Here is a 26607-nt window from a genome sequence, read left to right as displayed (position 1 = left end):
TTGTCTAGCATGCTCGAAGAGAGGCAAATTCTCCTGTCATTTCAGCTCCTCAGGAATTATGAAAAGCAATGGTCTTCGGAACTGTCAAGAACTCCTGCAAATACATAGCAGTTTCATCTGCTTTACAGCATTTTTATGTACTCCAGTGCTCACATCACAAGCAGAAGAGCTTTTAGCTTTCTCAGAAGTTATAGTTCCATAATCAAAAGACATTAAAAAAGGGATAATGATCAATTCTACTGATTCTGCATTTGTTTTTCCTAAAAGGGCCCCAGGTTGTTTCCACTGTCCAAATCTGAGCATCATAGAAGCTTCTGTTGTTACTGCAGCAATGCACATTTTGTCTTTCTCCTCTCATTGCTCATTGCTCTTTGCTCTTTGAATTCTGTAACCCATGATATTCATTAAAATTTTCTGACATATCTACTGCCAGAAAAAGCAAGTGTAGTGTATATCTGAGCAGAGCAAAACCAAAAAGTATACAAATGCTATTCTAGAGTAATTGCACAAGCTCCCTTGGATGAGAGTAACTCCTTTTGTCATGCAACCATCTAACAAGCCAACATTAGGAAGTAAATATTATGTACTGCAAAAACTACCACTCCTTCCAGACCAGATATTTCAGTCAAACATGAGGGAGAAAGGCATGTTCCAACAGAATCATCATTTGATATGATCAGAATCATTATCAAAGTGGAAGTTTTATTGCCTACGCATACTGCTCAGTATGCTGCCTGCAACCATGAAGAGATGACAGATTTATATTCTTGGAAATGGAAGAATTTCTTACCCATCACGTCTCTCTGTCCAAAATGGTTGGTGAGTTCATGTGGCAGCTGTGTCTTTTATTCACAAAGAAGCCCCAGAAATATGACTTTACATTAACCAAAAGCACAGTCTTTACTCAAACCTTTGTTACTTTGGTCCTGTTAACAGTTGTTCAATTAGTTTTATTTGAAGCAGTTAATTATTTGGGGACCTCTGACTTACTGGTCCATAGCAAATTACAGCAGCTATTTCAAAGAATAAAATTCATCATAATGACACACTATTAGCAAAATTTACTTCTGAGTAGTACTTACATGAGTCCAGAGGAGCTCCATTCATACTGATGTATTTCCCCAAAAGCAGTGTTTTTATGTCAATGATGAAATCACAGAATCACAGAATCACCCGGGTTGGAAGGGACCTCAAGGATCATGTAGTTCCAACCCCCCAAAACCTCAAAACCTCAAAAATGGAACCTCAAAAGTGAAACACAGGGCCTCTCAAGGAATAAAACCAGAAAGTTTTCAAATGCAAAGCAGAAGCCAAATTCAACATTCATTTGGCTAGAGATAGGAAGGGTGATATGAAGATTGGTGCTACATAGGAGGGTAAGTTTTTATCACTAAGTAAATCTTATGCTACTTCCAAAGACTGAAGCCAATACAGTAAGTACTAGAAATGCCAGCTGTATCCTTGCCAAAGCTAACTACAGGAGCAAGCGTACAGCAAATTCAGAACAGCCTTACAGGCATGGTCCTGTATGATCATCTCCTAATAAAAGCTTAAATTAAGCATTAAAGTAGCCTCAGAACTGCAATAATAGGCACAAAAAAAAAAAAAAAAAAAAAAAAAAAGTTAGGAAAAAGGGATATCTTCAGTTTTTAGAGAAATTCAAATATCTACTAAGCACATGTTGACTCAGGAGCTTGTATGGGCTCACCAAACCTCACTAAGCCTGCTTTAATACAGTTGTTTATTCTTTTGTTTTCCATATGCTTGACTTTGTGTCAGAGAAGAAGGAAACATGAATTTATGTTATATTTATAACACATATTTACGTTATATGCTTCTGGAGGGATCCTTGTCTTCGACAGGCCTTGGTTGATTCTTCCATTCCCACCCAGGCCTGTACAACAAGTTGCTGCTTGAATATGCAGATAAAGATATGGGATTGGCTTATAAAGTCAAGAAAGAAATATTACATATGATAGTGGTGGTATCCAGCTAAACATTGCCAGCTTTTGAAAAGGGAAACTCCACCACAACTTTACTTGGAAATATACTCCAGCTGGATGAGGAAAAATTACATATTCAAAGTCTAAGAATTATTTCTAAAATCATGAAACCATGACGGCATTTGTTTTACTTCTGATAATAATATTACTGTGTTAATATATATGTTATATTGTTATATATATATATATATGTTAAAATAGATCTTCCCTCTTTTTTATTCTTTCCCTAAATAATGTAGCAATGTACTTCAGACTTTTATTTATGGAGATAGATTTTTTTGTCATCACTCCTACAGAATCTCACGTGATTATTTCTTCACATTTATTTTGTACATATGTTTTCTTTCTTTTTAGTTTGAAAAAAACAAACCAAATTTATGCATGCCATTTCTGTTAATATTGCTCCAATTCCATGCCCTGGAGCTTCTCACTACATTTTGCCAAAGGTGCAGCAGATTGAAATTCTGGAAATCATTTGGATAGAGTGTAGTTATCCAGCTGGACACTGGCCAAAATTAACGTCATCTCTCTTACAGTGATGGCGACCTGGGAGCCCCAACAACCCTTTCCAACCAGCAACCTGATTGTTAACAGGAATGGATTGCTGCCAGCTCCAACAGCCCTTCTGCAGCAGTCCATGCAATCCCTAATGCTTTGCTCATTGAATGCCCAATGAATTTATACAATGTCGTACACAAACCAACATCCCCTAGTGTCTCAACTTTTCTGTCCACAAACTGGCTGCTTTAGCTCACTTTGGTGTTGTTTGAATATGCAAATGAGGAACAAAGAATCTCTGATATCAACACTTGACTGGAATACTCTCTGTAGGACCTAAGGTCTGCAGGCTGCCATACATGCTGGGCAACAACCACATTCATGCCTAGAGCCATATAAGACAAAATGTCCTGGAAGCCTGCACTGCAGACATGCAGTTATCCATGAGAGAGCCCTTTGAAACAAGGAATAGGAGCAGCAACTGTGGAACAGCCCAAAAGCACTCCCAGATTTTCCAGAGAATCACACCACCTCTCTCTCAGTGACTCCAGAAACCACGTCACTTTCAGGCAACAGATGTAAACATAACTCATTATTTTTAAAATATCCTGTTATCTAAGCAGACTTATTATATGTAATTAATACACACATAATTGATGTATAGGATACATTGCTGTTACAGATAACACTGTAATTTCTGGACTTTAGGATCCATCTTAACATTAGCTCCTCTCCCTTTGCATACACAAAGCACCACAGTGCTTACATGTGCATACTCACAGGCAGCTTTGGACATGTTGCAGTCTCTCATTATATAACGAGGTCCCTTTGATGTGTCTGTTTGTTGCCTGCAAATCAGCGTAATGCTTCCACGGTCCCCTGGCAGCTTCAGAATAATTAAACTTATCATTTCTACGTGGTGCTGGATCTGATCAGTGACTGAGGCAGTCAGGTGGCAACAAGCTGAAGGGAAGTCTTCACAGTTCTGTCACTTCTTGCTTACCACTTTTTTGCCTTAAAACAGCTCTTTCAAGTGGAATCTACAAGCAGCCTGGAAGAAGTCCCAGTAATGGTATGAAACACATACTTCACATGGACAGGAGAACATTTCCAGAGAAACCTGTTACATCAGTCCTCTTTAAAGAGAGAATTTCAACTTCAATGCATACGTTACTGCTAGCAGTAGTTCTACAAACAAGTAAAATGATCTGTGACATGGCCAGTCCCTTCTGCTTACACAAATCCCTGTATTGTCTCACAGCTGTGATGACAATGGAAGGAGCAAGTGAGGCACCAGAGTGATTTTTAGAAACTTTGATCTTTCCACGTCTTATCACTCAGAGTCAAGGTTCTTGTAACACTGACTTCTCCTCTCTGGTTCTTTGAGGGTTTTGACGATTGCAAGTGGGGTTCAGGGATACCCTGTCCTTTCAAGGGAAAGAGCAGAAAGACACTGAAAGATATTAGAACACAGGAATACCTACAATGGTCTTGAGATCAATAGGATTTGTTAGACTACCAACTGTGCTGCTGTATGTGCTCCAGTGAGGGAGGAGATGCTACCACTACCCTGGTGATAAGACTGCAAATCTCTTTTTTGCTGGAATAGCGTCAAAGATGGGTTTTCCTATTTGATCAAGTCCCAGTGTGCTAAACAAATCGTTACCATTCTTGGAAATAGCCTAGAGGAACACACAATAAAATATATTGAAATGGAATGAGATCCAGGGAAAGACATGGGTGAGGTGCAGCAGCTACCAACAAGTACGGAGCTGCCTTGCTCAGGGCAGAATCAGAAAAAAAAAACAAAACAAAAAAAACCAACCAGGTAAAAGTGGAAAAGGGAGTGGAATTTGTTATCTAGGTTGAACTATGCCTACATGACTTGAGCACAGCAGTGTAAAATATGTCATGTCTGAACACTGAGTCTCTGCAGTGGTTGGCCAAATTCAGGTGAGGTGATATCAGGCGGTAGGTACTCATTGGCCCCCTCAGGGAAAGAGGAGGGTAGGGCCCTCTTGGGAGCAGGCAAGTTGACTCACCCAGCTCTGTTCTCCTACAAGCAGCCGTGAAACAGGAGAGATTAGATGTGTAACCTGTACTGCTGCCAAAGTGGTAAACGAATAAAAGAGGTTGCAAAAGAAGCGGAAACTCATTAAAATGAGATTGTGTGTGTAAAATATATACTATAGAAAATAATGAAAGAATAGAAACTTTAAATTAAAGGAGCTGAAATTTTACAAAGTCTTAAGTTGTGCTGCACTGCCAGAGCTATTTGTTGTTCACTAATAACATCCCCCCATTTCCTAGTGAATATAGAATTACATCTTAGATTTTCTAGATAAGACTATCAAGTACTAGCAAATAACTTCCAAAAAATGCTTAACTTTGATGTTTTTAATCTCCTTTTAACTCTTAGTTTCTCTGAACTTTGTTGAAGGTTGAAAGGTGCAGAAGTCCTAGGCTGCACAGGCATAATTTAAATCCGTTTGTTCCCTCTTGCTTTGCTAAAGATGGTGTTAGAAAATTCAGTACCACCACTAAGATATGCAGAGTAGAGTCAACAGTGAAGTTTTTCAGAATGATCATAGACTTTAAGGTGAATTCCAGAAAATATTTTATTTAACCTGCTTGACTCCAGAAGGACCGATGTTATACCAACCCAAGTGGCCCTGTAAATGCTCAGAAGAGAGCAACTCCCAGCAATTGTAGTCAAGTGATTGTAGATGCATGACTGAAACACAAGGTTTGCTAAGCATGCTGAAAGCTTAGATGCACTTAACTGCAGACCTGTGGTCTACGTAGTCACTGAAGTCTATGGCTGCCCATGACATTGTAGTACTTCTGGGGTACTGGAACAATCCCATACATCTCAGCGGAAATGCACCCTGGAATTGCTAAGATTCAAGTGTTTTCCTTCTGGAAAGATCCATGCAAGAGGGTAACAGTCAGTCCTGGAAGAAAACAAGACAATGAAGACACGGAAACACAATGTCATTCATCCCTGGAGAGGAGAGTGCAGCTCCCACACGTGCTGACAATCCAGCAGGCAGAGACACAGTCACAGCTCCGGAATCTTGGGCTGGAATTTGCTTTGGGAATATGTCACTGGCTCCATGTACCTGGCTGGCCAACAGCCACAGAGCTGAGCAGTGCCTCCTGGAGATCCCAAGGGGTGGATCACACTTCAGGCAACCAATTGCTGATGTTAGTACTTGGGAGGGTAACAGCAGCTAAGGGTAGTTAGGACTGGACTTTTTCCAGAGTATCTGGAACAACTGAGCCTCTTAATTCAGCCTTGTCTAGTGCTCTGGTTGTAATCTGAGGTTATTATACTGGTAGCTGTATACTAGATTAGATATTTGTCACTAATTGCTACAATGTATGGTTGGCTGAGCCATATGCGTGCTACTCATCCTTCCTCTGCATCTTCTGGCCTTATTTCAGCATTTTTCCACTGTGAAGTGGTGCAGGCTGAAACACAACGTTTCTAGAAGCTGAAACTCCATACCTGCATATCTACATTAATAATAAGAAGTGGGTAGCTAGCTTTCCACCCAATGTGGCACCAGAATGGCTGTGTCTTTCAGTCTGCTTGGAATATAGCACTAATGCCTCTTCATGGAAATTTTGCTTTACTGTGGGCATTGGTCTAACAATATTTGCACCAGACAGCCTGGGAATACCCCCTGTATCCACAAGGCATGTAAGGCTCAAACTTCAGTAAGAAGTATCTACCTCCTTCTTGTCATTTGGACTTAACTAAAATACAGCTGAATCCTTCTGAAATAACACAGTTTGACTAATAGCAGCATCCTACATTTAAGACACTTGTCTTGAATGTAGCAACACGCCAGAGCAGCATTAAAACATCCTCCCCAGACATGTTGATTTAAATAAAAGGTTACTCATAACAACTCATCTTATAAATATTCTTTAAAATTTTGGGGTCAGCCCAGGTCTTAGCAGAGAGATAATTACAAAAAGGAATGGGTTTTATTTTGTCAAGAGACAGAAATGCTATGTTAATCTGCTAGGAATGATCAGGGAAATTGTATTTCAAGGAAGTTTTTTCACTGTGGCAGCAGATCTTCCTTTCCAGCCTACTGCCACTAGAAAAGTGTAATTTGCACATTTTTCTTTCAGCTGAAGTTTTAAATGTTTCCAAAGATCAACTGTCAGCATTTGGCTTGAAGTTTTCTAAAATTTCTATTCTTGTAGAGTTGGATTATTATTAATATTTTTTAAATACAGGTGAAGTCTAACAAATGGAAAAGGATTTTTTAGTGTTTTCCATATATGTAGAGAGCAGGCAATGGAACTGCGAAGAAATACAGAGGCAGCGGTGAGCGTAAGTTCTTCAGCTGCTGGACGAAGAGTTCAGCCCTGCAACAGAAGTGAACTTGGGCAGGCCATTTAATCTCTGTGTCTCAGTTTCCCTACCACAGAAAAGGAAAACGTGCTTCATAATATAGGAGAAATGAAAGAACTGAAGTTTGCAAAGTTTTCTGTCATCTTTTGATGAGTTGGGAAAACCAAAATTTTTTGGTAAAATTATGAAAATATGAAAATCCTGCCACCCTTCATTATCATGATGATTACAAACAAATAATAGTTTATTTCCCTCAAACAAAACCATTGAATGCTCTGGCTGAATTCTGCAAAGCTGCAGAAGGTTTGTTAAAACAGCTGTATAGGCAATACTTTGCCTAGGTCTTGTGAATGATCAGCCTTTCAGAAAAACTCAGCAATTCCAGAGAAGTTTAATTCAACACACAGAGAATATTTTAAATATATCTTGAAGTTTATTTTTCTTAGTAATTTTTAGGTCAAATGCAGAGTACATAACTGAGGAGTGCATAGCACCAAACTCATCCCTTTGGCTAGCACAGCTCAAAGGGGGGCAAAGAGACTGCTTAGATACCTCTGTGCAGAGTATGTAACATCAACAGGTAATGCTTGTGTAGAAACATGTGTGCAAATGAAATCTGTAACATCTTCAACTGTACCAAGTGTCGTCTGTCGTGTAAAAACAAAATCTGAAAAATATATAAATATACAGCTTTATGTCTTTTTTTTTTTTTCCTATGTACACTATATAACAGGAGAATAAAACCTGGGAGTTTGCAGTAATTTCGGTGAGATCAGACTGTTGTGATGCGGAACTTTACAAACACATCCTCAGCACTTTTTGTCTTGCACCATGGTGATGAAGAAGTTGCATAAAGACAGCAAACTCTCTGGGCAGTATTCCTCAGCCACCTTCTTCTGATCAATGTAATCTACGTCTTCCACGCAGTCTGGAGGGCTGTGTTCTGGCTGTTTTCCAGTCTCAGAAGCTTCTGGGACCTGGGCATCCTCTGCAGCATGGTGAGCTGGGTGCTCTTTGGCAGGGCCCTCTGCTGCCAGGAGGCTTGAGCGTGTCAGCTTGAGGTGAGCGCCTCGTGGGCCTTTCCTGCATATTTTAGATTTTAGCATGCTCCTGGGGTCTTGGCAGATCTGCTTCTGTTTCTTCAGGGAGCGGGAGACCTGCTTCCAGTAGGCCTTCTGATTTGCCGCATAGTGTGGGCAGGTGGAGGGGTCCCCTGAGAACTCACACCAGAATGCACTGTCCCCATTCCTGCACTCGATGTGCACAGTTGCAGCACTCATGTCGGTCACCGCCCAGGTGCAGTCAGCATTTTCTTTGGATTTAAATTTGCCTTTAGGAGATGCCTTTCCTCCTTTTGGTTTCCGCCCTTTTTCTCTCTCTGGGTTTGATTCGGTCTGTTTTTTCCCACCGTGCTCTATGCCTTGTTTCCCCTTTCTTCTCTCCTGCCTTTCACAGCTGGTGAGTAGCATCTGGGACACCAGAATCAACATACACAGGAGTCCAACATTTTTAATCCACATGTTTTGCTCGTTTTTTGCCTTCAAAACAAAAACATACAGTCATTAAAACATCTTCACTTCCTACTGGACTCTATTTGATAGCTGCAGGATTTCAGACTGGCTCCTTGATATCTGTTAGAACGATACCTATTAGAACTTCTCTGCCAGGGGGGAGGTTCAGGTGGTATATTAGGAAGAATTTTGTCTCCTAAAGAGCAATGAGGCATTGACACAGGCTGTCCAGGGAGGTGATGGAGTCACCATCCCTGGAGGTGTTAAGGAAACATGGAGATGTGGCACTGAGGGACATGGTTTAGTGGGCAGTATTGGTGATAGATGGATGATTAGACTAGATGATCTTACAGGTCTTTTCCAGTCTCAATGATTCTATGATTCTTTGATGTTACTGGGAAGATCCTCTGTCCTCCATGTGCACAATACCTGGTTTCTAGAACCATTACCTATTATTATATCCAAACGGTGTGAAACAGAAGAGACTCTTTCCCAGGATACACTCCTGCCTAGTAACTGAGGAACCCTAATTGCAATCCCTTCTGCAATCCCAGACAGGATTTGGCCACAGGACTTGTCAGTGTGAGATGGATATCTGAAGCTATGCCATACAAAGCTGCTGCTATGTCCACGATCTCCCATTTTGTGAATGTCACATGAGTCATTTTGACTCCAGCCTCTGTGCTAAATAGAAATAGAGCATAATTATTTACTAGGCATCCTGTAAATTTTCTTAATTCACTTGGTACGCTGGTATGTAAGAGCTTTCTATTACAAATAAAATATTTTTTTCATAAACTGAAAAGTAACTACAGATGCATTTTTTTCTTGTCTTGCCTACTGCACAAACAGAACTGCTTTTTGCTTTTGAAGGCACCTGTAGTACAATTGGATGTGCCTAAAGCTGCCGTGTACAGAATGCATTTATTTCTGTAGGTGTTTCCCTCTGTGAAGCAGCTTTCAGGATCAAAGCTCTGGTGGAGCACACCATAATAGCTGAGGGTTAAATGTGGCTTTTAGTGTACTAAGTGTGCTGTTCAGATGTTTCCATCACACACATTTCGGCAGCCAAGTTGCCACGTTAGAAAGCAAAAATTCATGTGGAGGCATGCTAATAAGGAGCCCATTTCAGCATTCAACTTTCTGTGCATAGAACACATAGATAGCAGCAGACGTGAGCAGGTCCCACTTCTGTGTAGCTCTTACCTGACTCGCTGCCTTATTCTATTCAAAGAGATTTTCACAGCATAAAGCCCTCTTTAGAAAACACCACATGGTAGTTACAAATATGCAATTATTACAAATATGCAACAAGTGAAAATTAAAACAACTAATGATGTGGCAGTAACTTTCAGTTACAAGTAGAACGGTGTGAAAGTAAGATAGCTGAAATAAATACCTTGCCCAGGAGCCAGAGGTATCCAAACTTCACTCAGGATGCAGCTCGTCTCTCTCAGAAGGACTGGAGCTGCCTGTAAAGGCAGTGTGGTATTTATAAGGGCAGAGACACACCTTCTGGGCTCCAGCAAGATGGTTACAACACAATAGGATGCCTCCGTGCCATGTTCCTTCACCTTTGACACACCTCCTTGGAGACTTGCCAGGTCTTAGCACACAAAGCATCAGCACGGTGGGGTGACAAGGTGTGTGTGTATAGATCAGGCATTCCTTGGGCCAAGTTCTTCCCTCTTTATACACAGTGATAAGAACTTCCTTACATCATGAGCTTCCCTAACAAAGCTTTTCCCAGCCATGGAGAGACATATCCTGCAAGTTGCTCTGCTACTGCGTGCAATTGACTTTAGGTCAGCATGCAGTGTCTCTCTGCAAAATGAAAATCGTTCCACAGAGCACTTCAAGCCTACCTTCAGAAGATTTCATCACCTCCTGTCACAAATGAGTAAATTAATAGTAAAGAAGTGTTAGAGAACAGTTTAGAACCAAAATAAGTCATTATTCTGCATTAGGGACAGGATTCATGACAGTGAGATGGTCATAAGCATAAAGTTCAGAAACAAATTCATATAAATACATATATAAATGCATATAAATATGCATTTGGAGATGATAATTGACTTTGCTTAAAGAATAGGCTGGTGCCTTTGTGGTGGGGTTGCCTTTGTAGTGGGGATGCTTCAGGAGAATTTACTGGGTAGTATAAGTGTGACAATTGTAATATGTACTTTAGAAGTAGTTCCAAGACAAATGGTTGGGATACAAGAAGATAGGAGAAAGGAGATATCTTTGTAAGAAAGGCAGCTCTTCCTCCTCATCTCTCCCGTACTATATTAATGGGATGTGACAGAGGGGAAAAGCATTGTCTGGACTGGTGATAAGGAGATTGTTCACATTCTGTAAAAAAACCAGAAGCCAAAAACCCCAAATAAAATGGGTCATTCTGCAATGTGTGAGTGACAGAATGTGGGGAAGAGGACTCAAATATCCTTAGTACTGAGGATGTAATCTATGAGCCACAACTATCTGTTTAGCCATCCATCTATGTTCAGCTCCCTGGGATGCTTCTGATCAAGCTGAGGCACCAGATTTGCCTTCTGTGCCTTTGGCTGGCATGAGTTCCTATGGAACTATTTGCAACAGTCCACTAAAAGTGGAAGATGTGTCCTCAGCACTGCCAAGGACTGATGAATGGGGCAGGTGTGACTCGGTGATCAGAAAATGATTAACAGCTTGTCAGGTTGGGGGGAATCTGAGAATGAAGATAATGCAAGAGAGAAGTCCAGGAGGGATTGTCCTGCTCAGGAATCCCAAACTGACTCTGCACAGTACAGACAGCAGCGTCTGCAGACTGTGGCTTGGATCCTTAAGCACTGCAGCTGTGTTACTATGGCCATGCATCCAAACTAATGAGCATCTCATCAGGGCTAATTACTTCGGCGACAGTGTCAAGCCAAAGTGGTTACATGACCTCATGTTCTGACTCTAATTCAGGTACAACTTTATCACATTCCGTTGCCTCATGTGCGCACACTATAAATTGATTTTTAGGTGACAAAGTAGGAAGTTGATTTGGGCACATCACCAAAAATGAAACCACAAGCAAACCAATAAAGCATTAACCTTTGAAACTTGCGATCTCCATGCCCTTATCAGCAAATCAATTTCTTTCAATGTCCCAATATGGTCTCTGTTTTTAACCTCTCTCTAGTTTCTTCGTTTCTCTACTACCAGTCTTTCCTTCTTTTGTTTCTGCCTTCAAGAGAAGCAGAAGCCATGCAAACTAGAATCTAGACTGGAGATGTTCTTTCCATTTCTTCTGAAGATACTGCCTACCTTTACCTTTAAGAGCAGTAGTGTAATTAGGACATCTCCAAAGTAATTGTCACAGCATTAACGTAGCATTTTCATTTCCTAATCAATTATACTTAATAAGCATCTGTCAACAACAGCAACTAAAATGATATAAAAACTTGTTTATGATTTTCAAAGAAAGTCTTTTTTTCCCCTCTTCCCTTCCCCATATTTTAAAATACACCTTCATCTTGCTCTTTGCTGAGTTGAAATGCTGTTTGCTTGTAAACTGCAATCACAGCATTGCCATGGAACAAACGGTGCAGACTAATAGCTGAGAAACAATTTGATCTGTGCAGCATATGGCAAATTTGAGCAGCTAATTGGCAAGATCAAATTTATGGGGATCTGCTTAGTTATTAAAATCAGAAGGAGACAAGCACAGAAAGATTTGGCAATACTAACACATAAAAGTAATAATTGGAAAATACAAATATGGGTACCCAAATCCCAGTGGAAGGAAAAAACTTAAACCAGATGAATTCCTGCCGCCTTTTGGATTGAAACTTGAGAAATCAGTGCTTTACTTTCATTAGAGCTGACAGAATCAAATCTCTTTGGTATTTTTCTGCTGTTGATACAAAGAAAGAAGAGGTTTTATGCATATTCCTGTCTTTAATTCATAGACTTGGTAAACATGCAGTATTTTCTATATGCTCATATGTTATCCACTCATATCTAGCTATTTTACATAAGAGTTTGTTATTTTTTAAACTACTTATTATTTGCACTGGTGTTTTAATTGCAAACAGCAATCTGCTTTTGGTGTCATCTGTGTGACACTGTGATATACAATGCATTTTTTCCCCACAGAATAAAAAGCTGCATGAAAACAGAAACGATGAGGTAATTCCCTTGACCATGTACAGGTACATATAAGGCCTCCTCCGTGGAAGCATTAAAGGCCAGGCCGGATGGGGCTTTGAGCAAGTGGTCTAGAGAGAGGTGTCCCTGCCTATAGCAGGGGGGTTGGAAATAGGTGATCTTAAGGGTCCCTTCCAACTCAAACCATTTTATGATTCTATGATTCTAAGATTATTAGCTATTTGCTAGTCACAGATGTGGCACCAGAATGCTGTTCTCTGTACAAATACTGGTGGGGCAAATTAAGCGCAGTGAACAGCTGCTGCACTTCAAATTAATGCCCCCGAGTGCTGCTCTGCAGCATTCAGGCAATTCTGGAGAGAGAAGTTACTCACTGCACAGATATATTCCAAGGATATAACAGAAAGAATTTACTTTAATGGGATTCAAGGAACATCTTTGTCACAATTCAGTACATGGGCTTCCTTGAAGACTGTCACTGGCACAATGTGCTTCACAGCAGTTCCCTATAGAATGTTGCAAACTTTGGTAAAAGAACAGGATCAGGCATATATCTGATAACCCTCACATTAAAATTCTAAATAAATAATAGAAGTGCATATATATTTGCTGCATAAGCTGAAGAAAGAATGACATTAAGCACTCTATATGGAATCATAGAATAGCTTGGGCTGGAAGAGACCTTAAAGCCCATCCAGTTCTAATACCCTAATATGTGTAGGGCTGCCACCTGTCAGCTCGGACTGCCCAGAGCCCACCCAGCCTGGCCTTGAACACCTCCAGAGACAGGGCATCCACAGCTTCTCTGGGCAACCTGCTCCAATGTTTCAATACCCTTTGAGTAAATAATTTCTTCCAAACATCTAACCCAAATCTCCCCTTTTTTAGCTTAAAGTCATTCCCCCTTGTCCTGTCATTACAAACCATGTAAAAACTGGGTCTTCTTCCTGCTTGTAATCTCCCTTGAAGTGCAGAAAGGCTGCAATGAGGTCTCCCTGGAGACCAGCTCTGTCAACCTGTCTTCATAGGAGAGGTGCTCCAGCCCACTCTATGTGGTACCAGCCTTTCTGTATTTCACTATCCATGCCCACACCTCCAAATAACCCAGAGCCTCTCGGCACACCTCTGGAAGAGACTACTTCACTGCAAACATGGTGATGGCTTCAGGGCATCAAGGTCTGCTCAATAACTATTTCACCTGGAGCCATAACTTTTGAAAGGAGGCAGAAGAAAATTCCTCAGTTAACAATAGTTTTCAGCTACTTCTCACCAAGAGTTATATTCATATTCATAACTGTTAAAAAATGTCCAGATTCACACTTCATCTCAGCTTTGGTAGTGATGATTATTTCACAAAATGTCCCAAACTAAAACCTGAACTGACAGAGCACCATCCGGTTGAAAACTGAGATCATACTGTTATCTGAAATCCAGGAAGAAAACTCTAGCACCAATGGCATGTAAGAAAGTGGCATTCCTTTATTCCTTATGATACATACCAGGTGACTTGACACATCAAGTACACACTCTCAGAGTTCAAGTTCTACATTTAAACAGTTAAGACATACATATGCAATACATTTGCATACATATTCAAGAACTCATTAATATATGCTAATGTCCCTCTGGGCAAGTGCAGCTGCATCTAAGCTGGTCGTATGACCACTTACTGTCTCCCCATTTTTCCATCATTAGCTTCAGCACAGAGATTTCAGCTGACCTCTGGCTGTTTTTTCCCAGTTTGGCAAATTCCCATTGCTTGTTGAGCCATAATGATCCATCTCAGTGCACTCTAATTCAAAACAGTGTATGTGAAATCTGAAGAGAAAGTGCTTGCACCTGATGGATGCAAAGATAAAAGTAGTTATTTTGACACCAGTGCTCCTGTGAAGCAGAATCACTGAGAAAAACAAGGCTGATCACATAGCAAGCAAAGTTAAAATTGAAAGTTTTGGGACTAGCACTCACTGATTCCTTTTGCTAAGCTAATATATTGGTCTTTAAACTGATAAACTAATCTCTATTGCTAAACCAGCAGATATCAGTGGAACAAGTAAGGAACAAGCAAAAGCACAGCTAACTCAAGTGCAAGCTTTAGGTTAATCACAGAACAATAGAAACTGGGTGACAGTTGTGTATTAATAGAAAGATAATAAAAAGCAGAGCACCTCTGCAACACTCAAAGGCAAGGTTCTTTTGTAGCAAACTCTGGCTCATGCCAAGGTTCCCATTTGCAGATGCTCAGATATTTCCATTAAGGACTAAATGCACAATGCACTAGTAAGCAAAGTGTACACTGCCCCTTTGGACTTCAGTGTGAATTCAGCAGTCCTTAGTTGTAAGGTTATTCTCCATTTTGATGCATGATATGGGCAACATTTTTATTAGACCCCGTCCTGCTGGTTCCCAGCTCACATGCAGCCGTCAGCAGCACCTCCCCCATCACTGAGCTGCTCACCAAACACGTACAGCTAGAGAAGGGTGGGTTGTTTTCAGATCTGCAGAGAAATGATTTATCTTGGTAGGCTACAATAGGTGTGTTTTCAGAAACAGTCCATCCTTTTAACTAAACCAAGGAAACCCAAGACAGGGGTGAAGCATGGCCATTAGGAGTGTCTTTCTAAAATAATGAGGAAACCTCTGTTGTTTCATTAGATTATATAGAGGAAAAATCTGAGGACCATGAGAGATGGAGAGTTGGGCCAACCCCAAATGTGGTTGACAGTTTGGCCTTGGCAGGAGGAGGCTGCCTGAACTCAAACAGGGAAAGTACAAGTTAGAAAGCCTGTTCTGTATTATTTCAGTGTGAAAGCTTGTTGAACTGAACTAAAAGGAAGTTTGTCTTCATTTTAAAGTAATTAAAAGACGAAAAAGATATAAAGAATTGCCTTTACTAACTAAACTTGATGATTACCCTAATCTGTACAGGATATTAAATACTGATGCAAGATAAAGATAATTGCTGCTATACAAGAGCTAATGAAAAACACATTGCGAACTGAGCAGATCCCTATATATTTGCATCTTATGGTGCTTAAGGGTCACCAAAGCAAGAGCTGGAATAGGTAGATGCAAATCCTCGAGCTCCTGGACTGCTCTTTCTAAATGTGATACTCAAAGAGATTTAAAATGTTATTTCCTACAAAAAGTAGAAGAGTTTTTCTTCTTTAAAAATAAATTTTCATTAAATAAAAATTTTGATTAAAAAAAAAAAGAAGAGAAATCGTAAAAATGGAGGGATAATGTACAGAAATGTGTTTCGTATGAATTTTTTCCAATGCCAAAAAGAACTTAATCTCAAAACCTGATTTGTACATATTTTTGTACAATTTTGGCTTCAATGAAAATGAACACTTCCATTGTCTCAGTCATGGCAAGGGATTCTCTGAGCACAGTCAAGTCATTATCCTGTGGTTTTGTGTGAGAGAGCTGGTTGCTGGGTTTGCTAGCACAGCTTCACCATGCTTGGGGTGTGCTTAAGTTGCCTTGGCAGCCAAGGAACACTATTGACTACTTGCCATCTGAACTTTCCTCCCACAAGATTTTTATTGCTTTGAGCAATGCAAGAGCCTGTATGTCTGACCAAACGGCTTCAGAGATACAGTCAGACAAAAGATTGCTCTCCTAAGAGCCATAAAATGAGTAAAATAACAAAAAGATGCCATTTTAAATTACTGCCTGCCAACAGACTGGAGTCTGCTCAGAGTAATGGCAAGCCATGCATACCAATGAGAAGGAAGAATTGGATGAAACTATTACGCAAGTCTCACTGGGACAAAGGGACAGCTTTAGTGCTGCTTCCCATAGCACTGAATTCAAAATTCCAACCAAAAAAATTCTTTCAGCTGTCACGGATCCCTGATCTCTCTTTAAAGCATTGCAGGAAAATATTATCCGTGTCCAGCTGAACGCTCAAAAAAGTTCTATTACACTGAAGTGATACAGGTAGAACAGCTAAAGGCAGCAGGGGAAAGAAATGAGATGCAATTTCTTAGAATACTAATCCATCCTATCACAAAGATAAAGCTTTTTCTCGGTAAGAATTTGAGCTTTTTTTTCTGGGGCATACACAGCTATCAGCAATCAATTAGTTTCTCTCCAGGTAGCACTCCTGCTAACTGATCCTGCACAGGTGAAGTGAATCAAGGTCAGGGGAGGGCTGTGGTTTGGTTTGGAATACTTCAAATGTCGACCAGAGGAGTAGTGAAATTCTCTCACACCTTGGTTGGTTGTGGTAAGATACAGAATGAAAGGGAGGTAAAGGGAGGTTATGTGTAGGCTGGGATGTGGTTATTAGGAAGGTCTTAGCTGCTTACCCCTTCTTCGAGGCCCTATCTGGGCTGATCTGAACTGATCTTCTTCTTCTTCTTCTTCTTCTTCTTTTCCTGAGAAATCAAATTAATTGAGAGCTTCTTTCCTTTCCAGTTTATCTCTACTTCAGTCCTGGTCAGACAGCTGGGCTTTCAGCAGAGTGCTGTCAGTGATGGCTCTGGGCTTTGTCTGCTCCCTGGGTCTCTTCTACCAGGCTTAAAACTGTTCTCTGGTTATATTAAGCTTTACCAGGAAATATGCATGTGCACGCACTCAATTGTATGATATGTAGCATTTAGTTTTCTCCCTTTTATTGTAGTTCATTAACCTTAGTGGGTTTATTTTTTTTTAAATAAATGTTGAGCATGTATGTATGGAGAGAAACAGAAGAACCTATGCTGACTCAGAAAGTATATTGTGTGAACTCTTATGAGTTTATCAGTGACTGATAATTCTGTGGGCTTTAGCACTGGTTCCAAGTACAACAATAGGTTTCTAGCTCTGATAAGGAGTAAGCATTTATTTCAAGTGCACCTTTTATAGCACCTGGGAAGCGTAAATAATGAACTGTGTAAACTGCTCCTGCAGGAGTGTAACATCGGGGTCTTGATAGTGTATGATACTGTGCTGGTCTAGATGAGATGGGATTAATTTTTTTGAAGTAACCTGTAAGTTTCACCAGGAGAGCCTTGGGTTGGATATACAGAAAAATTACTTCTCAGAAGGAGTGGTGAGGTGTTGAGCATGCTGCCCAGGGAGGTGATGGAGTGCCTGGAGCTGGTTGAGAAAGGTGGAGATGTGGGACTGAGGGATGTGGTCAGTGGGCATGGTGGGGATGAGTTGCATTAAGTGATCTTAGTGGTTCTTTTCCAGACTTAATGATTCTGTGATATGGTGCTCTGCTTTACATTTGTGACCTGAATGATGCTGATAACACTGTAGTGTTTCAGCTGTTCCTGATCAGGGTTTGCACAGTGGTAAGCTTTCTCTTAGAAGAGAAAAGAGTTTCTCACTCTGCATTCACTGCAAGGAGCTGGGGGTATAGAAGAAGCTGGGATGGGGCACGGCTGCGACAAGCTGACCCTTGCTGCCTAGTTGGTATTCCATTCCGTACAACGGCACGTTCACCATGAAACTATCAGCAGCCTTTCCAGAGAAGCTATTGCTTGGAGACCGGCTGAGCATCAGTTTGCTTGGGAAAGGTACAAGTGAATGTCTTGGTATTACTTGGTAGGAATGGGCAAATCAAATTGTATGGGCAAATCAAATCGTATTTGAGATTTTCATGTTTCTTCAAAGTGAGATTGGGATGTTTGCCTGTATGGTGAATAGGGGCTATTAACAAAGGAAAAGGCTTCCTTACCCATTTTCCTAAGGTCCAGTGCAACTTGTTATGGTAGGAAAACCTGTAAGGACACACAGCTCTCATCAGTTAGAAAGCTATGGGCCTTGCTCAGTTAACCAGTGCAACATGTCACTTCCGATGATTCTGTTCTTTGAAAACTTATTCCTAACTCTACAGCTCCGCCATGTGGAGATCATTAGTAGGTAAGAGATGTAAATACCTTGAACAAATAGGGATTACTTTTTTTTTTTAATTGGTTTTCAGAGGATTAGCTGTGTTCTAAATAGTTAGAACCTTTTTATCTTTCAGAGGAATTCAGCCCTATTAGGCCAGGCTGATGTGAAGCCATGTTGTGAAAAGCAGCACACCACATCAGAATGCCATTTCTGATGCGGTGGTGTTACAATTCCAATTCTAATTAAAATTACCTTTTTCCTACCTATCATCTACCTTTTTTTTAATAATAGTAATTTTAATTAGAATTGTAACACCACAGCATTAGCAGTGGCACTGGAACAAAAGTGAGAGTGCATCTGGTGGGCTTCTTTCACTCCCATGTTAGGTTAAAATAAAAAATAAAAGTAGTAAGATTCAGAGAGTTTCCATACTGGAAAAATAAAATGAAGTTTTAAAGATGGAAAAAGAAAAGTTTAAAAAAAAAATCTCAGAAAATCCTAGTTAGCCCAGACCAATTATTTACTATTTCTACAATTTTTTTTTTTTCTACGAAAACATAAACTAGGTTTAAAATATTTTTGTTTCTCTTTATCAATTCTTAACCCCTTCCTCTGAATAAATACATTTAGGGCATTGAACTGAGAGAACCAGAGAGTAATGTTTTAAATTAAATGTAAGCATAACTACACCAGAGAAACACTGTTGCGTTCAGACAGGAAATTTACATTAAACTGAGCTGACAGACATCGCAAGCCTGAATTCACTGGGCACACTGTATATATTAATCTGCTCTTAGCAGAGTGACTGTTTCTCATTTGGAGGAATTAATGAGATGCAGATGGACAGATAAGCATGAAGACAACATTATGAACAGCAAGAAAGAGCTGGAACCTGCAGAGCAGTATTTCGTTATTACGTCTGTTGGATTAGAAAATCTTAGTGGTCTTTTCCAACCTCAGTGATTTCTATGATTCTATCCAAAATACATAGCCCATGGATCACAAACATGGTATAACTGTGGATGTTTATTTTTTTCCAGAGTGCTCAGAACAACAGCAAAGCAGTGGAAGTGTAACACAAACAATAGAAATGATATTTCCAGGGCAGCACTGAAGGAAGATATCTGATGGAAGTGCTACTCTATCTCAGCTGGACTGTCTGCCCAGGTCAGTGCCTCGCCAATACCTGACACTCAGAGAATGCCTCAGAAGATCCAAGTGGAAGTGAGGAAATCCATACCCCAGCTCAATTACAGCTCAGAATTTGATTGTTTTTCTCCTAAGGTCCCACTGGCAAAAACTGGATCCAGACTGAAAGTGATGGCAAAACTGGCACTGAGCAACCCATACCAGCTCCTGTCTGAACATCTGCTGTCAGAGGCCCCTTACGTGTCTGTTTCCTACCTTCTAAAGGTGGGTATGTCAGAGAGATGTGAGAAAGTTGCCCTCCTATTTCCTTTCTTTTTTAATATTCTCAAATTGTACAAGCAGAAGGTAAGGCAAAAATAAGGTATTGCAATTTTAAACTATTTATAGTACTTGAAGTTAGAGTTTGAGTTGATTTCAGTATTCTGTTGTTGTTTCCTTTTCCAAGTCCACAAGCTGCCAAGTGATGCACTTAGATATAGGTCCTCTGAAAATAGTGTCTCCTATTTATTTCCATGGGAACCAGATACAAAGAGCTCTAACGCTATAACTAACACAGCAGTAACACAATCTGATAGAGCAAATTCTCAGGTACAAGTTTAATGTGAGAATCCACTTCGTGTTTGCAGCCTGGGAAGGTTATCTGATGCCCACACAATTGCACAGGAGACCCAGTCAGTGTTGGAAGAGAACAGGAAGAAAGCACAGAGCAGGGTTTCCACATCTGTATGGAGAAAACTTTACCTGAGAAGCTGGTAACAGCTTTTAGGTGCCTCAGAGGGCACAGGGAAGTTCACGTGTTAAGCACTTGCTCTTGGGCAAAAAGCTGCATGGCCTCTATGCTGGTCTCTGTGTAAACTCTGTAGCAAGCTGGGATCAGCTCAGTACATGGATGATGGCACTGTGTGGGCTGCATCTGCTCTGAAAGCAGGGTGAGAGGACTGAGTGGCCAGCAGCACTGGGCTGCTTTGGCAGAGGATGCTGTGAGCTGAGCCTGAGTTCTGCTAACCAATTCCTTCAGCACAAAGTTCCTAGCCTACTTCAGTTCCTAGTGAATTCTCAGCTTTATTACCACCTCCTTTGTGGGAATGGCCTCCTCATGCACCATGTAAGATAAATAAAAGGGGTAACAAATTTCACAGTTTGCACCTTGATTTTTACAGATAGCAACAGCAGTGACTGAGTACTGCAGTTACTTTCTCCCAGCAGCCAGCAGACCTAAAAGGCTGTCTGTTTTCTCTCCTGACTACAATCATTGTAAGCCCAGAGGTGCTGGAGGCACACCGCAGCACAGACACCTATGGTGAGGAGCTGGCTGTGCAAACACCTTCCTAACCTGTTGGGGAGAGGGAAGCAGGGAGGGAAAGTGAACTTCTGCTCTAACTCAGATGCCAGCTTCGCTTTTTTTTTTTTTTTTTTTTTTTTTTCCTAGCTCCTGGATTTACTGAGATACAGCTATCCTAAGAATTCAGCAGCTGCCTTCATGCCGAGTATTTATAACTTCAACTTTGTACATGAGATGTGAAAAAATGAATTCTCAGAATGACCGATATGTGTCCATGAGATAGCATCTTGGTGCAGATAGGATGAGAGGTAATGGCTTTAAGTTGTGCCAGGGGAGCTTCAGGTAGGATATTAGGAGAAATTTGTTCTCAGAAAGAGTGGTGATGCATTGGCACAGGCTGCCCAGGGGGTGGTGCAGTCACTGTCCATGATGTGTGTTCAAGAAACGTGGAAATGTGGCACTGAGGGATGTGATCAGTGATATGGCGGTGATGGGCTGGCAGCTGGACTAGATGGTGTTAGTGGTCTTTTTCTACTATAATGATTCTATGATCAATCTGAACGCATTTGTTCTGCTTTATCTCGTCATTCATGTTTTTATACACATTACATGCTTCTTGTCATTTTAAAGTCATCTGTGAAGTCTGATCACAGCAATCCTCTTGTTTTTAAGGGCAGAGGAAGCCAAAAGAAATCTGTCTGTGCATCTGACTCATCTTTGGAGAAAAAGGGAGAGATTGGAAGAAGTAACAGCAAGAGGAACAAAAACAATGCTTAAGTTCGTAAAAAAACAGGTATGTCAACAGGCAATTTTGGGAGATCTTAGTATTCTCTCTGTTGTCTTTTCATGCAAGATCTTTTTTCCTTAAAATACACGCCCTATCAACTAAGGCACTTATTGAAAAAATCAAGAATGCAAAATGTAAGATTGCAAATCATGCAAGAATGACCAAGGCAAACAGAACTCAACAGTTCTCTCAGAAAACACCAGAGTGCACTACTGCTTAGTTGGGACAATCTGAAGACAGACAGAAACCTTTTTGAGGAGTGTGTCTATTCAGCACAAAAGACCTATAGATTGCAAGCAGTGATTTCCTTAAGTTCAGGCCTAAGGAAATTATTGAATTTTTGGCAAACAGGTTCCTTAATACCTGAATCCTTTGTTAATTGTTTCCAGTGTCAAAATCAGGCAAGATAAAAAATACATACCAAAAGGTGGAAGCACCACACATGAAGTTTTTTAAGATAGTAACAGCATCATACAATTTTAGAAAGCAGTAATTCATAAAATTCTGTTGTTTGACTCAGTGTAGTCAGTACAGTGGATCCAGGAGTATTATTATTATTATTATTATTATTATTATTATTATTATTTTTCTTAAGGAGACATGGATGCTAACAGGTATACAGAATTTTTAATGTGTTCCCCCCCCCCCCCGTATTTTCACTGTAAATTACAGAATCACTCAGAGCAGAAGGCCCCTGAAGAGTCCAAACCTGTGCTCAAAGCAGGGGCATAGTGAATTCAGACTATGCTGCAGCTCCCACGGTTGTCCTCACAGTGAACACCTTTCCCCATGCCAAGGCAGAACCTTGCCTCTAAGCATTTATGACCATCACCTCTTCTATCACACAGGTCAGGGAAGAGCATAGCTGTATATTCTCTTCAGCCTCCTCACAGTTGCTGGGGGCCTGCTCTTAGGTCTCCTGAAAGCCTTCCCTTCTCCAAGCTAACCCATCCCCCATTCCCTCAGCCCTTCCTCACAGGAGCATGCCTCAACCCCAAGCATCTTGTTGGCTCTTCCTTACACTTGCTCTAGTTTATTATCATCACTCTTGAATCTTAATTTCATGTGCTAAATGCACATCCTGTTGCACAAAAGTTCTCCAAAGGTGTCTTGCTTTGCTCTTCTGGAAGCTTACCTTGTTGATGCAGCAAGTACTTGTTTATGCTTCTGTCTGAGCCTAAATGTGAAGACTTGAGGCAGGTGCACTACACTGCCCCACATTACAGCAGAAGTTGCCCTTAATGTTAGGGGACTTCCTGGCTGCAGGAATCCAGACAAATATTTCAGTGTGCAGCTCCTCTGTCAAGAAAATAAAGACAAACTGCAAACTTCCTTTGGTACTCACTTCAGGGAGTAACAGGTTAACCTAAAATGAATAAAACAGCGAGTTTCATTCATTCACAAAGTACTTGAAAAGTGTGCTGAGCTCACCACAAACACATCTCAATTCATCCTTTCATTAATGAATAGCACTTTCATACTGAAACACTGTGATTAAATTTCTAGTGCTGAACATGGGTAAGTGGCCATGTGGCCAACACAATCACAGCACTGTTAGGCTAAGGTGGGGTATTTCAGTTAACATCCAATCTGGTGGCAACATCATTATAACTAGCTGGCTTGCTGAGGCTGCATAGCGTTGCCCAATCAAACACAATCCAAGTGCTCCCTCACCTTGGTGCCAAAACCTTTACCTTTCTGTTTAGTATAGTGCTTAATCGTGCATTTTGGATCTTGCAGAAAACATCTGATGAATGAGGAGCCTTTGGTACGAGAACTCATTTCCACTTCAGTGATGAAACTTCACACAGCCACTGTGGGCAACACAACAGCAAGCACACACAGCTCTGCTCTGCTGAAATGAGGTATGATTTCCCAGGGAAAAAAATGCACTACAGACATGATGTTTGGCCTCTACTAACTAGAATCAGTAATGGCCATGTGTTTTGTATCAGGAGTTAGGTAAATCTTTGCTGCTTTTCGTGTTCAGTGCGAGAGCCTAACAAGCATAACAAATTACAAAATGAAGACTAATCTGTTTAGATTCAGGGGTGACAAAAACATACGCTTGCTTGAGGTCAAGTTTGTCAGAACTCAAGCTGTACTTTTGCCTTTTATGTAAAATAGTAAGAACAAAGCAAAACATTCAGTGATTGGGCAGGCAAGCCCTGGAATCAAGGATTATGAGGCAAGAATTGCAAATCTGTGAGTACAGATGGATTAAGTAATTAACTGTGCAGTGCAGAAACTGTTTAATTGCAAATATAGACTGCTACCAGTGTCTGTGGTAGCAAGTTTTTTTTTCATTTATTTACATCCTTACTGAGAAGCTCACATAGAAGATAAAAGACAGCATAAGTGCTTTGTAAATTTTGATAAAAGACTGTTAGCTCTTGCTTTATGTTTTGATGGAGTCTGTGCAGGGAATATTTACTTACATAAGCACAAAGACACGAGTTACCTTTCAGAATACTGATTTGAACCTAAGCATTACGTCACTACTCACAGATCCTGACAACACAAAACTTTACAGCTGCATCAGCAGTGCACTTCTAATTTACTCTTTAGAAATGCACTCTTATAATCTTCCTCCATTTCTTCAAAGTCTTTTCTGTTGGCTGAAACTTATTACATTATGAATGTAACAATGTTGAAAATATTAATGAAAACATGTTAACAGTGGAAAAGCAATCCACTTTTTCTGGTGAAAATCTTTTAAGAAAGAGGTACCAAGTATCATAACCTTACACAAGTACCATCATTTATTCAAGATTATAAGAAAGCACATGAGGCACGTTTCCAAAATACTTAATTTTATTGTTTGCCTAAACTGTAGCATCATGTACAGCCCTCATCTCTAGCACAGCAAAGCAGCTCAGCACACACAAAGCCCTATTCAAGACCAGCAGAAGTGGAACCTCAGTTACATAATGCAGTACATGCAGGAATCGGTTTATCATCATATCCAAGTACAGTTACTCTGATTCTTGCTTCTTTCAGGGCTGTTGAAAAGTTTCATTTTAGGAGTGCAAAGAGAAAATAGCTACAACTTTTGTAGAGATGATCAAGTTTAAACCCAAATTCTTAAGTCTGAGTTATTAAACTACAGCAGGGACCCTTCTTCAGTTGTGGAAAAAACTGCAAAACAAAGAGAAAAAATTAGTCACTTGGTTGTATGAAGCAAACCAAGAACATGAGCGGACTAAGCCCTGGCTCATGCTAAGTATACTCCCATTTCTGTCAAAAGTTTTTTCAGCTTTAGTTTCCTACTCCTGGCAGTCTCTCTGAGGTGAAATGTAAGTAGGTATAAAGCCAATTACTTCTGGAGGGCTTTGCCACTGTGTAGCTTGGCTGAAAACTTGAGAATTTATCAGAGGAGTCTGCATGGGGATAACAGTGAGGCTACAGAAACAGATGCAGTTTTTGGTTTTATTAATTTCTGCAAGTTGATTATGAATTGCTTTTAAAATTTAAATGGTTAACTACTAAGCAGCAGTTCTGATAAACAAACTTTATTCTTCCAAATTCTGAATATAATTATCTGAATTGCACTTTTCCCATCCATCTGTTGTATTTGTTATTTATCACATTCCTGGCTTAAATCCAAAAACAGCGCAAGAGGGAAGAAAAGGCAGAAGGGAGAAATGAGCCCAATTCAAACAGCTAGAATTGAAATACTGTAGGATTCAGACATAAATTCTAAGATGCAGCAACATATAAGTTGCTCAAAATGACACTAATTCGTTATCAACAGATGGAACAATTATCTCAGTATGTACTAAAGACTCAGACAGTCAGTCAGGGAGTCCTGAGCTACCAGGTACTCAGGGGAGTTCAGGTTCTGTGAATCCTCAGAAGCCACAGTATGAATTTCCAACTTTAGATTTGTTAGTGATCTTGGAACACCCCTATTCATGCCCCCTGAAAGATCCCCAACATTAAAATAAAGAGAATTACGGCAGGGTTACTCTTAGATACATTTTACTGTGCTGCGAGATGGAGCTTTACCTGAAGTAAATCCTTAACCTCTAAAGAAGCCAATAATGTAGGAGCAGAACTCATGCAGGGATTCCCAGCAATGTTCCCGTGCCAGTTTCATTGCTTCGGTTTCATTTTCAGAACCTTGACCAGGCTGGGTTGGTTTTACACGAGGTAACATTGCAGGTTTCCCCATTTTCTTAACAGAGCTCTTCCCAGCTCCTCTCACAGAAGCTGAAGTTTTCTGGGATGATTTGTCCCGATTTGCCACATCTTCTGGCCCCATGCCAGCAGCTACTTGCTTCATGAGAGCATCCACAGGAGCCTTTTGGCACATGCTGGCCTTCAATATTTGTGTAGATTCGCAGGCATGAGGGAGCTTTCTGAGTTCCATGGCGATTTGATTCCAATACATTTTTTGATTGTTTCGGAAAGGATTACAGAGCAATGGCACACCAGTGTATTCACACCAGTAGGACTTGCCTTGGCCTTTGCATTCAATTCTTGCTTTCATCTCTTCATCCCCACTTATGCTCATTGTGCAGACGTCTTTGTTTTTAGTCCGAAAATTGATTTCTTCACCATTGCTTCTTTTCTTTGGTTTCAGCTTTTGTCCTAATCCTCCCATGCCACAGATCACTACCAGGAAAAGAAGAGCAACTCTCTTCATGGCAAGTGGAACTGACTGCGATCCTTCAGCAAAATGATCTGAAAAAGTGGTAGTAGTAAGTACCGGCTGCTCTCAATTTAAAGGCTTGGTGCACAAAGAAGCCTCTTTCCAGCTACATGTGGGATGGATGTAATTTTTTAAATATTTATTTAAATAATAAATCACCCTTCAGTAGGCACGCACCCATAATTTATAGCCTGAGGAAGTGTCGAATAAGCTGTGAACTCTCATGAAGGTAACAAGACAAATCTTGTAAATGCAGTTAAATACAGAACGATAGTTGTATAACTGAGAAGCGCATTCCTATCCAGAATGAACATGTCATATCTGATTTTGAACAGGACTTTTCCATTCTCCAGCTGCTTTACAGCTATCTTCAAGACAGAACTTG

The 26607-nt window shown here is 40.5% G+C and overlaps 2 protein-coding genes across 2 annotated transcripts; both read right to left on the bottom strand.

The window, feature by feature from the left end:
* Nucleotides 1-7682: 7682 nt before the first annotated feature.
* On the bottom strand, nucleotides 7683-8393 carry FGFBP1 (fibroblast growth factor binding protein 1; the record flags this gene model as incomplete). The annotated part of the gene is made up of 1 exon (XM_079534434.1): nucleotides 7683-8393. The coding sequence occupies one exon, from the start codon at nucleotides 8391-8393 to the stop codon at nucleotides 7683-7685; it is 711 nt and encodes a 236-aa protein (XP_079390560.1).
* Nucleotides 8394-25589: 17196 nt separating this feature from the next.
* On the bottom strand, nucleotides 25590-26216 carry FGFBP2 (fibroblast growth factor binding protein 2; the record flags this gene model as incomplete). Its single annotated transcript, XM_079534685.1, has 1 exon — nucleotides 25590-26216. The coding sequence occupies one exon, from the start codon at nucleotides 26214-26216 to the stop codon at nucleotides 25590-25592; it is 627 nt and encodes a 208-aa protein (XP_079390811.1).
* Between the last annotated feature and the right edge of the window lie 391 nt (nucleotides 26217-26607).

The sequence above is a fragment of the Tetrao urogallus genome (assembly GCF_951394365.1).
Source record: "Tetrao urogallus genome assembly, chromosome: 4".
NCBI classification, from domain to species: domain Eukaryota; kingdom Metazoa; phylum Chordata; class Aves; order Galliformes; family Phasianidae; genus Tetrao; species Tetrao urogallus.
Note: the sequence above shows the minus strand (reverse complement) of the source record. Positions and strands in the feature narration are given on the sequence as shown.